Raw genomic sequence first — 12,473 nt, forward strand, 5'->3', positions numbered from 1 at the left:
TGATGGCCAGTTGCGGTGACAACTGAAGAGAATGGTCATTTATTCTACTAGACTCCTAGACTCTCCTAAACTGAAAGACCTTCTTGAAGGTCAGTTAGTGTGAAATTTTGGGTGAAAAGTATTTGCTGACAATATTCTTGATATGAGTGATACACAGGTATATTCCTACTGAACATCGGTGCTCATTTAAAGAGCTAATGGGGGCCCTGACCAAAGGTTGGACCTTTAAAGAGGCTCTAACTAAAGGTTGGACATTAAAGCGGGGCTTAAACTGGAAGAGTTTAACAACCACTGCCTTAATGAATTCTCATTCAATGCCCACCAGTGCCAATAGTATTGGCACCAATGGAGTGGTACTTTGGCAGTGTATGCATGTGCATATGTGCAAGTAACTTTGCAATCAGTGGTGTTTTCACTTTTGAAATGAGAAATGGGGCTTATTTTTTGTTTTTCCAATGCTCCCATATGAACTGGAAAATGTAATGTATATTTGTATAAGTCCATGATAAAAAGTAGTCTGTAGAGTTTCAAAACATGTTCAAAAGAAAGTCATTCTAGTGTAATAAGGTTTAATAAGGTGGAACCTGATACTGGCAGTTGCTTGGCCTGTCGAAATTTGAGTAGTTTGTTGACCTATAGTCATTAATAAAATCCATCTTCAATCACCAGAAAGATATAGCTTTATTTATTGACATACTGCAGTGACTCACATTCATTTTTAATATAAAAGGTAACACAATATTTCATAAGTGGACCCAAAAGGAAATTATAAAAAAATTCTAACAGTGAATTGTGACCAGAGCTATTTTGTTTTATATTTACAGCTTTATACATCAGCTTCTACCTACAGTGGTTATTTGTCCCCATTACGTTTGTTTGGCACTCTATATTCAGTACTGTGTTAATACTCTATACAACCCATAACTCCATCTTCTCCATCCCTATCCCAAAAACCCACTTCTCCCACCATAAAACTCTCCTTTGCTTCACCAGCTCTTTCCCACTAAATCTTATGACTATTTTTACCTTTTCTAGAATCTTCCTATATTTAAAAGGATGTTATCACTTTATATAGATTTCCTTTTCCTAATTTTATTCTATTTTAGTTAAGGTTCATTTGCACAACAGATCTGTGTATCATCTTGAGGATATATGATCTGCCACTAATGCTAGATCTCAGGTAAGAGACCTTGGCTCAGATAGTTGTAGCAACTTCTTATGAAGCTGTAGTTACGTCTCAAGGTGTGCTAGCATACTAAGTATATCCCAATGCCTGCTATCAGGCAATTATACATATGTACTGTGTCTTTGTTTCTACTTCAACAAAACTTTCTCTTGCATGTAATTCTATATTGATGTAAACAATGGAAAATCATGAACCATATCTACAGCCCTATAGAACCTGATACAAAATTCAAGGGGCAGATTTATTATGCTGTGTAAAAAACAGCAACAAAACTCGCCAGGCTTCGACGTGTAAAAAAACAACATAAAATCAGTGTAATTCTTAATCCAGCCCCCTCTATACATAGTCTTTGGCAACTGTTTGTGAAATGGCCATTTCTGCCTACATATTTAGGTTGAAAGACATCTTTATTTCTGCCCATGGAATCCCCCATTTCCCAATGGGTTGATCCAATCATTGTCACAACATAAGGAAATGGGGTACTTTGTTTTTTTTTTTAAATAAAAATACTGCTCTGGATTTGGCAGTGTCTCTATTGTTTGGCAGCACAACACTTTTTTTTAAATAAATAAACATAAATAAGGTTCACAATTAATCAAACAAAGACCAATATCTTAATTCACTGCTGAACCTAATTTTAATTGGTACCTCCTGTGAGCTGCCATGTTCCTCGCTATGTGTTTAAGAGTGTATGATAGTATTTTCTAACTATTACAGTTTCATAAATATATAAAATTAAGTGTAACTATATGGCAGCAGAACAGCACCATCAAGTGGTCATACAAAGAAGGTGATATTGCTCCAGTAACAGCAATTTGACTGGCCCCAACCCAAAAGCTATCCGAGTGCTACAATGTTAACCAAAGACCTTGGTTGAATAACATTTTCTATGGTCTATGACTTACTCATAGGCTTCTTGTTTTCTGCCCTATAGTAATTGTTTCCAGGGGTTCCTGGACAGAATCAAGCAGTGTATTTAAGGTCAAATACTGTAAATGGAAATGACTCTACATCCATTAAGGGTGTACAGTAGTTAACTTCTAGGTTTACAATTAAAAAATAGCTTCCTACAGTATTACATATGGTACCTAAGATGCCCCAATAACACAACATAAGCATATCTACAAGGAAGACATTTACCTAATATTTATGCACTATGAAAATCTAGCTGGGCATATACAAATATGCAAAAAAAAATAATCTTGTGGATTTAATGTGGATTTTATAAAAACAGAAGAGTGAGACAGTCACCAAATTATACATTAATCTAGACTGAAACCTATGACTATACAGTTTTTAGACAGTGGATATGACAGTTTTTGCCCTGGAGTTGTCCAATTCATGTTTGGAGAACCACTTCTCAAAAGAGTCAGTCTGCTCAATGTCTGTCGCTTCTGCCTTGATCTACCAGTAGTCATCAGAAAAGCACACTTTGAACTGTTGAAATAGTAGCACATTTACATCGTGCACCTTTTCAATTGTTGGCCTACAACACCCAGGTTTATGGTGGCCCAAGACCAGTGGAGGAGCAGTCGGTAAATTGTTCTTAATTGATTTAGTTTTGGCGATGTTGCCCTTTGTATTGCTAGGGGCATTTATTTTCTGGAAAGGTTCTCTTGTTAGGACCCAAAAACAAAAAGGGAACCATAGTGATGTGATACTAATACTGTATGTCCCTCAATCCCATGGGCAGGCATTGGGCAATAAAACATTTGAGGACCTCAACAGCCTATCGGCTTTCAGTTGGACAGCATTGCTCTTCAGTGAGGGTTGGGGTGTGTGCTAAAGCTGCACCACAGCGGAATATTATGGCCTAGCTAAAACAATTCTGGCAATGTCTGAGCAAAAGGCAAGTGCTTTTTGCCTTTAAATCTGTTTCATCCATCACTCAGGGAAGCTGCAGAATGTAGTATCTTCTATTGCTGACTGGGAGTTAGTAGACAGTTTCTACCACCCATCTTCAGAATCATCTTCTGTTATTTTTTTTATAATGCTGCCACATAAAGAACCCAACTCATGAAATAAGTTTAACATCTCCAGTAGAATAAAAAAATACAAACGGCTTTGTCTAAAAATATAACTAAAGTCCAAAGAAAAGGAAAAAATAGAAAGCACAGTCAACTTTTCTTTTTGGCCTAGTAGTCCATCTAGAAAATAATGTTCCACTGATATGTGTTTGAAATGGTCCAACGTCCATTTTTTGGTGACACTCTTTTCCCCTGAGGTCTTTATGAGGCCTAGTCTCCTTGGATCCTACAGGCCTTAACACTTAAAATAATGTGATTGCATCCTTGTTTATACTGTAGAGTTGTCAAGCAGAACTTGCCAAGCGTCACCTCCTTTGAACACTGCTTTTGTTGCAGTTGGTTTCTTCTAGACGCTGGTCTAGCATAGATCAGCCGCACTGAATGTTCCAGATTCTGTCACTTTTTGTCAATTATCCATGAACTGTTCATAAATGTCTTTTAACGTTTATCCTTGTGCTTCTTTGGAAACATTAAACCAAATATAATAATCCAGCTGTGTTCAAGTATGACCAAAAGGAAAGGCAAAAATGTCATTCTTCCATCTTTTCTTTTAGTGGCCTTTTGAAAAATCCAGTCTGCGAAAGGAAACAGGAACCCTTTGTTACTCTATGCAGGTTAATGAATACCTTATATATAATAGGGATGATGGTTATTTACATTGAGCTTAATAAGTGAAGATGATTGTCTAGGTCAGCAATAAATTTGACAGTCTAGAAAATCCATAAATTGCTTCTTAGTAACCCAAAACTGTTTAATGGGGAAAAGGAATGACTGTTTGGGATCCATAGAAGAGAATAGAAAGTTTATCAGGGCAAGATTTCAATAGGATATTATGGGCTGACCTTAAGTCCTTTACTATTGATATATTGAGTCCTGTATTATTGAGATTCATTACTTTATATACCTTAACATATTTGCTAAATGATTTCCTGATCAGGGGGTTTCTCATGCATTTCTTATATCAATAGTCTGACACAAATACAAAATTATATAGGCACCATGTCTGTTCAGTAGTATATCTTCTTCAAAATACAATAAATCTCTTACCTTCCACATTGCAAATATGATCAGGGCTAATATCAGTAGGCCAATGATAATGCTAAGAGGAATAACCCAGAAGGGCACTTTTCCATGCTCCAATTCTTTTGATATTTTAATCATTGTCTGTAAAGAATATAAATAGCAGAGTTACTGAAGGTGATGACAATAAACAAGGTACAAAGTGAAAACAAGCTACACTGACAATACAAAATATGATGGAAGTGGACGTTGGTAAAGTGACACATATTCCTATGAAAAGCAAAATCAGAACTAATAAAATATGTTCAGCATCTCCAGTAGAGTGAAATACATATACGTGTACGGATTCAAAACCTGCCTTTGCTCATCACCCTTTCTTCTCCATCTTCTTTCCTTCTTTTCCTTTGATCCTTTGTATTTATCCTCCTTCTATATCATCCTCCTAGATATATTTTTTTAACTTTAACCTATTTAGCAACTGTTCATGATAAGTCCTCATATACAGTTGTATTAAACGTATTTCTAAGAAACTTGCCACTGTGTGCCCAACGTGGAATTTAAATCTGTGCCTGGGGTATGTAACTAATGGTGGCCTTGGGCGGGCCAAGCCGACCGGGCGCCCTAGGCAACCCGGTCGGCCACCTTGCCTCCCCCCCCCTCGCTTTGGCGCATGCTGTTAATGACAAGTGGCGGGGGCAATGACAAAGAAGGAAGACTAGGGGTAGGCAGGAGAGGCTCCTGCCTGATGCCCCCCAATCATTGAGCCCTAGGCAGCTGCCTCTTCTGCCTACCCCTAGTTCCGGCCTTGACCGCAAGATCCACTCTTTGAAAGGATCACCAAACAGATTTGGCTCCTATTCTTATCCAATTGTTGGCCCTTGAGAACAATCAGATCATGCACTAAGGCCTACAAAGGACCATATAACTAGGGCCACAGCAATGCACTGGTGCGCTCTTTGTCTGGATTTTCAAACCTGTCTGATATCTAGGTGAGTTTTGGCCAGATATTGGTTGGGCAGGCCAGCCAGAGGGCCAATAAGCTGCTGATTCGGTCTGGAGTGACTGAGATTTTATAGGCCATTGTAAAGCCACCTTAGCTCTTCTTGTCTCAATGAGGCCCTATCCCTCCAAGCTGAGAGCAATACAAAACAGAACAAGTTCCTGCCAGGCACATAAAGGGACTCAGTGATCTCAATATTCTTCCCAAGCAGTGCTGTCCAACATATCACATCTAGCTGATTATTTCTCATAAAGTGTGTTTATGGACCAACTGAATTCAAATGATCATGTCATACAGTGAAGTCTATGGAGCCTTCAAGTGAACTGGGGGCCATAAAACCCTTTGGAGGGCCACATTCAACCCCTGGGCTGCCAGTTGGATAGCCCTGTTCCCAAGGATTCCCCCTGGCACCCTGTCAGCTTTTTTTCTTAATAAAAGGTTTTGTATGGAAATTAAAATCTGCAGTTAATGCAATTAGATGTAATTAGAGATGTATTTGTCAGTCTTTCAATTTATTTTGCTAATTCAAATAAAATCTAAAATGTACCAAACACAAATTTGAAACCGAATATAAAAAAACTCAATCTAATTACACACGCAAAAAAACTTTAATGCGGCAAATTCGGCAAGGTCTACAAGCTGTAAACAAATTGACCAAAAAAATATAAGGACAGGGCACTAAGAAATGAATGCTTTAGTGATACGCTGGAGACATAGAAAATCAATCTGTTAAATGGGTTTCGGCAAAATGGCGAGTGGTCAAAAGTCTTAAAAATTATAAATAGGTGAAGTTGTCAGAGAGGAAAAGATGGGGAATATTACTCTGCATATTATTATATAGGTATCAAAGTACTTACCTCATAATTCCTACTCCCGGGGTTTAAGACCAGCAACGAGCTCTCACTTTGCAGCTTTGCGTTCAGAACAAGATTAAGATTGTGAATGTTGGCCTAAAATGATATCATTTGGTCAGTGTTTTGTGCAAATATATACAATTTACAATCAGTATTCAGTATTACCTAACAATAATTAAGGTTTGAGGGTCTGGCTGTATCCCATGTTCAGCTGAACTGGGTCTCTAGTCCCCATTATAGTTTCTATAACTTTCTATAGTTTCTATTGAAAAAAATAAAAGCAATAATAAACACCTTGTTGCACAGTACAGCACAAGGCCTCGGGCCAGGGAACTCCAATGTATCTTCTATATTGTACAACATTGTACAAAACACAGGTTTCAGGGAGTCATGTGACAGAACTGACATCACTAAGCAACAATTATACTGTTGACATCACAAGAGCTCTTTATCAGGATATCTTTTCTTCAGTACTCCATTGGGTTCCGCGTGGATATAAAACCATGGGAGTGCAGGCAGAGTGCTTTAATACAGGCCAGGAAACTCCTCATAGTGTACAACAGGGGGTACATTGTTTTTTCTTGATACACAAGTTTCAGTAAGCCATGTGACACAAATGACATCACCACACACCAATTATAGGGATACATATTCTACATGTTATTTGTTGCCCCTGTGTACTGGTTATATATTATGGAAGTTAGCATAACAAAATGGCTTTAGTGCATTATAAAGAAAGACAAGACAAGCAAGGTAGAGACACATTACCTTTATAAAAGTTGATTTCCAGACCCTTAGTGACACGTTGATGTGAGTATCATTGGCTGGCTCTACTGTGCACTCAAATGAGCTGCATTTACTTCTTTTGCAGTCCTGTTATGATTAATGACATGACAAGTATAAAACTTTTGCTCAGAATTTAGTCAAACTGAAAAGGGGAAAACTAAGGCACAAACAGGGAAAAGGCTTCATTTCTGTTTTTAGTCAGTTTGTATAGTAGGAATTTCACTTACCCCATTTATTGTGACCTCCTGTGCATCTATATTTTAGTGGGGCACAACCCACCCTTTGTCAGGATCATCCCACTGGTAACCAGTACAGTTGCTAACTCCACTATAGGCAATAAAGGGTGAACTAATGCTTAAAGGGCATCCATATCTACATTTGTTAAGGAGCCCCACACAACACAGAAACCCCTAATATCCCTATCACTGTAATCTGTTCCTTCACAAAGTAGAAAAAAATACAATTTTATATGCTGAAATCCAGCTGCAAAACTGTTCTTCTCTTTCTGCGTCATTTGAAATCCTGGCAGAGGAGGAGGGACTAAAACATTGATGTTACAAATTGTAACAACTTCTCCACAGCTTACAGACAGCATGCAGGAACTACATAACCCACAATGCATTGCACTGGGATGTTCCTTTCCTTATTGGCATCACGTGGCAGGGAATTGTGGGATTGGGAGGATGCAGGCTGAAGGCAGGCGGCTACTGTTACATTATATCATACACAGATCAGCCAGATCAGCAGGGGAACAGTTCCCTAAGCCCCCCCCGGCTTAGGGAACTGTTCCAAACCATATTATTACATTAAAAATAACAAGAAAAAGGCTGCTGCAAAGTTGCTTGAAATTATTATTATGAAAGTTGAGTTCCCCTTTAATAAAACAATTTTCATAGAAATGCTGCACATAATTTTTTGGTTTCTGTACCACCCATAGCCTTTTACTAGTGAAGATCTGTACCTCTCAAGATGCCTCCAGATTCACATTACATGGCAGCTCAGAAAGCAGTGCATTCTGCATCAGAATTTAATCAGCCCTGTAACATAAGCTGTTAGGACAGGCAAACTTCATTTTTACTTGATAATTTGTGGCAACCCCTAAGCTCAGCTTCTCAACTGCTGCCCAGGGCACACTGAGCATGTGCAGTGTCACTGACACTTCTGGCAGTGTCCAAGATGGGAAGCGCCAGTGACAAATTTTAAGGCCTGGATCATTACTGCTAGAGAGATGCTGAACCTTTAGGCTTGTGCAATAATTTTATTATAAAAAATACATCAATTCTAGCAATATCTGTTTTTAGGGATAAGTTCTCCTTTAACAGCCATGTGAGACACAGGCCACAACCAGTGCGCTCAATTTCTCATGATCACTTACTACTTATGAATCTATGTTTTAGAGCAGTGTTGTGCGGCTTTTACCACATTTGATACCTCGTGTTCAAGAGCTGGATTGCAGCATACTGAAATGTGAATGAACAGTGAAACGTTCCATTTACCAATGGTCAATATATTAGCTGAAGACTTAAGCTACAACTTAAGGCTATATATGAAAGTATTTTTTCAACACTGATTTAATTGACTACTCATAATCCATGATTTATAGATGTAAATAAATATTTTTTGGGGAAAATAGTACTCCTATAAGGCACACAGGAAAATGACCCCCAGTGCTGCCTATGGCAACCTCATGAAAACAGCAGAATGGAACATTTTCATATGAATCGCCCCCCAAATCTAGCAGTATATTGTCAGATGAAAATTTGCACTCATCTGTATCCAGGGAATTTTGGATACAGATGAGTGCTGTTCAATGTCTCATTAGAATTTTTTATTTTTTTACATAAAAGTGCAGTACCACAAACAGACACCAGATGGTGTAGACGTACAGCTTTATAGTCTATAGATGTCAGTTAACCATTAGCTGCTATCAGGAGAGAGTGCAACAATCTTGGAATTGATTTTGCATTTATATTGGCTTTTCTGTAAAAATACAATTATATGGTTGAAATGTTTTGCCAGGAATGGATTCGCAGGGTATCCAAATATTGCCGCCAATTTTTTTGATGCGCAACATTTTCACCGTTTCGTGAATCTTTCGAAACGAAACGGGACTGATTCGCTCATGACTAATTATAATAGCTGACATAGCTGACAAGAAAAGATATTTTTTAATCATTTGTAACCAGTTAAAAGTGCGGATAATCCTGAATCCATCTTTAATTTGACACCATCGTGTTTTGAAAATATATATTTGTGAATTGGGCATTCCTGGGGGAGAATTGACACTCACTGGAGGAATTCTGAAGCACAAACAGGGTATAAACTGCTCACAATTAAAAAGTAGAATAGTAGGCTTATTTACAACAATGTAATCACACATGAATGCCATTATTAAAGCAACAGTTATACAGTTATACATGGTTTACAAAAACATGCATGCCACTGTAGGGACCCATAGGATTAATAGCTCCTATGGCTTTAAATTGCTACTACTTTCTACAGAGCTGTCAACCTGGACATTACAGAACCCGGGGGAAACTGGTGTTCGTACCCAGACGTGTTGCCATGCATATATGCACGCTTCCGGAAATGATGCGCAAATGCTTTACATACTTACTGTGCATGCGTGTGCGAAATCGGACGCAAACTTTGGGGGATAGTCTATAAATTGTGAGAATACTACTGGGTGACGGGAGACAGGGGAGGGAAGGCAAAAAATAGTGGGGATTGACAGTTTTGTTTCTATTCCCTTAGTTACTAGGTGGAAGCTATTGTATCTAGTTTTTTCTCATTAACATAGTTAATTACAGGACTAGCTTTTGTTATAGGATGTTCACAGAGGAATTCCGTGACCATATAAAACGACAAAGCTGAAGGCCGAGTGCTTTTATACAGGGCATGCAACACCAAGGTAACTTCTGATATCCTTATACTTTACAACAGGGGGTACATTATTCATTTTAATATAAGTTTCAGTAAGTCATGTGACAGAAATGACACACTAAGGGGCATATTTATTATGCTGTGTAAAAAACAGCGAGAAAATTCGCCAGGCTTCGCCGTGTAAAAACGGCGTAAAATCTGCGTATTGGCTACAGATGCCTTATTGTCACAGCTGCAGAGGAATGCTTGCCAGGGGTGGGGGCTTATGCCCCAGTTTTAGGCACAAGTGTGCCAAGGTGGATATGGTTTCCTCGGACAAGGGTCCCAGGACGGTGGTTTTATGGTTACCTGCTCCCACTTGCCGTGGGGGATATAATGTTGATACAATGTTGATTGTTATTGTAAAATCTTAACAGTAATTTGTTAATAAAGCTGTGGCCTATTTTATCCCAACTTGGTTGTCCTTATTGCCTTTTGGGGGGGGTGGGAAAAGGTAGTTTGGATCCCTTCAGGTTAATAAAGCCGACTCAATTGACGATGCACAGAGAAACAAGAAGGGAGCCGGAGAGCAGAGAGACAGGGACAAAGGAAAAGATAAAAGAGAATGAACTTCTGGACTTACCAATATCGTGTCTCTTAAATTCTCTTTGAACTCCGGCATTGTGTATGTTTTTCCAGAATTTATGCTCAGTGGATCCAATAGGTCAGAGCTGCAATTAACATTCTACAGAGAGGAAGATATTCATGTTATTCACTCGCTGAACCCTGGACACTGATTAACTATACCAAGTATTAAGTACCAAGTATGAATTTCTGCAACCCCCTACACATGGGGAATATACATGAAATATCCTACTCTGGGTTAGTACAGATATGGGATTCCTTATCCAGAAACCTGATATCCCAAAAGATCCAAATTACAGAACGCTATCTCCCATAGAGTTTATATTTATTTCCTTTTTCTCTGTAATGAGAGTGCCTTGTATTTAATCCTAACTAAGGGGGTGGGGGTTTGCCCTCAGCTGTAGGCCTGGCATTGGCAGGATAGAAATAAGAATAGGTAGGAAATACTGGCATATTGTACACTCTAGGGGTCCAAATTGTATATGAGTGATACACATGTATTCATTTTCACTTATCATTATTAAAGTAGGAATACAGTACAGGTATGGGACCCATTATCCAGAATCCTGGGTTTTCCAGATAAGAGGTCTTTCTGTAATTTGGATCTCCATACCTTAAGTCTACAAAAAATCATTTAAACATTAAATAAACCCAATAGTATTTATAGATTAATTATATGTTAATTGGGATCAAGTACAAGGTACAGAAAAATACACAAAGTGTATTATTTTCAATGCTTTATTCAAAATATCATGGTAAAACTCTGATTCTGGTCTACTCTAATAAGGTGATAGGGCGACATTCACTGTGCAAGTTCCATTAGTGCTTAAAGGAATACTGTCGTGGGAAAACAAGTTTTTTTCAAAACCATCAGTTAATAGAGCTTCTCCAGCAGAATCCTGTATTCTGGTTTTCAAGAACTCAAACAGATTTTTTTTATATTTAATTTTGAAATTTCACATGGGGCTAGCCATATTCTTCATTTCCCAGGGTGCCACAGCCATGTGACCTGTGCTCTGATAATCTTCAGTCACACTTTACTGCTGCGCTGCAAGTTGTAGTGATCTCCAAGCAGCTGATCAGTAGAACAATGGGAAGGGAGCAAGATAGCAGCTCCCAGTAGGTATCAGAATAGCACTCAATAGTAAGAAATCCAAGTCCGGCTTGGGACTCCTCCAGTTACATGGGAGTAGGAGAAACAATAGGTTACCTGAAAGCTGTTCTAATGTGTAGCGCTGGCTCCTTCTGAAAGCTCAGACTCAGGCACAATGCACTGAGATGACGCCTACACACCAATATTGCAGCTAGAAATACATTTGTTGGTTCAAGGATAACATTTTAAATGGTAAAGTGAATTATTTGTTATGTAAACAGTGTAATTTAGAAATAAAAGGTATACCATTAAAATCAGTATCCCTTTAACATCTCCCCCTGGCCTGACCTCTGCCAGAACTAGAAGTCAATTGTTGCAGCTGCACAGAGGATTTTTCATCCTGTCAGATACATGGCTGTTTTTATACATAGACACCCAAGGGCAGTGGCGTAACAACTCTGCGCCGGGCCCCCCTGCAAAAGAATCTACAAAGGGGCCCAGTGCAGAGCAGCAAACTCACCCGGCCCCGTCACACTGATGTGCCGTCCCTCAGCTCTGATACAGGTTTCTGGATAATGGATCCCATGCATAATATACTCTCAGAGCAGGAATACAGTATAATATACTCACGTGAGAGAAGGATACGTTGGTGAGATATAGGAGAATATTATTGTCTGGTGTTTTGTAGGGAAATGAAAGACGGAATGAAACCTTTGGCATGGGAATAAAATCATTCTTCCTAATCTAGAACAGAAAGTCAGAATTATTACATTTCTCACAAATGTTGCACCCAACCCCATTGCTCTCTCCCCTCCCTGTCTCTCACAGTCCTACAGTTCAGCAGCAACAACCACATGATCGTTCGCTTTTTTTTCTAAAAAACAGCAGCACCAAGAAGCTTCTACAATGTAAAGAAACATTCCACATTGGTCCCCATTTCCATAGGACATTCCTGAATCACAGATTCCAAACAGAGTGCAGCCCAATGAAAAGTAGGCTT

The 12,473-nt window shown here is 38.8% G+C and overlaps 1 protein-coding gene across 1 annotated transcript in view; it reads right to left on the reverse strand.

Annotated features, from left to right (window-relative positions):
- Positions 1-657: 657 nt before the first annotated feature.
- The window catches only part of itga1 (integrin subunit alpha 1), an 80,403-nt gene continuing 68,587 nt past the window's right edge, over positions 658-12,473 (reverse strand). The window contains exons 25-30 of the mRNA XM_002933044.4: positions 12,104-12,217; positions 10,379-10,480; positions 6,856-6,960; positions 6,091-6,183; positions 4,261-4,377; positions 658-3,788 (exon numbers count right to left, since the gene is read on the reverse strand). Coding sequence (XP_002933090.3) covers positions 3,744-3,788; positions 4,261-4,377; positions 6,091-6,183; positions 6,856-6,960; positions 10,379-10,480; positions 12,104-12,217 — 576 coding nt within the window. The 3' untranslated portion in view covers positions 658-3,743. The remainder of the gene's footprint in view (positions 3,789-4,260; positions 4,378-6,090; positions 6,184-6,855; positions 6,961-10,378; positions 10,481-12,103; positions 12,218-12,473) is intronic.

The sequence above is a fragment of the Xenopus tropicalis genome, chromosome 1, assembly GCF_000004195.4.
Source record: "Xenopus tropicalis strain Nigerian chromosome 1, UCB_Xtro_10.0, whole genome shotgun sequence".
NCBI classification, from domain to species: Eukaryota; Metazoa; Chordata; class Amphibia; order Anura; family Pipidae; genus Xenopus; species Xenopus tropicalis.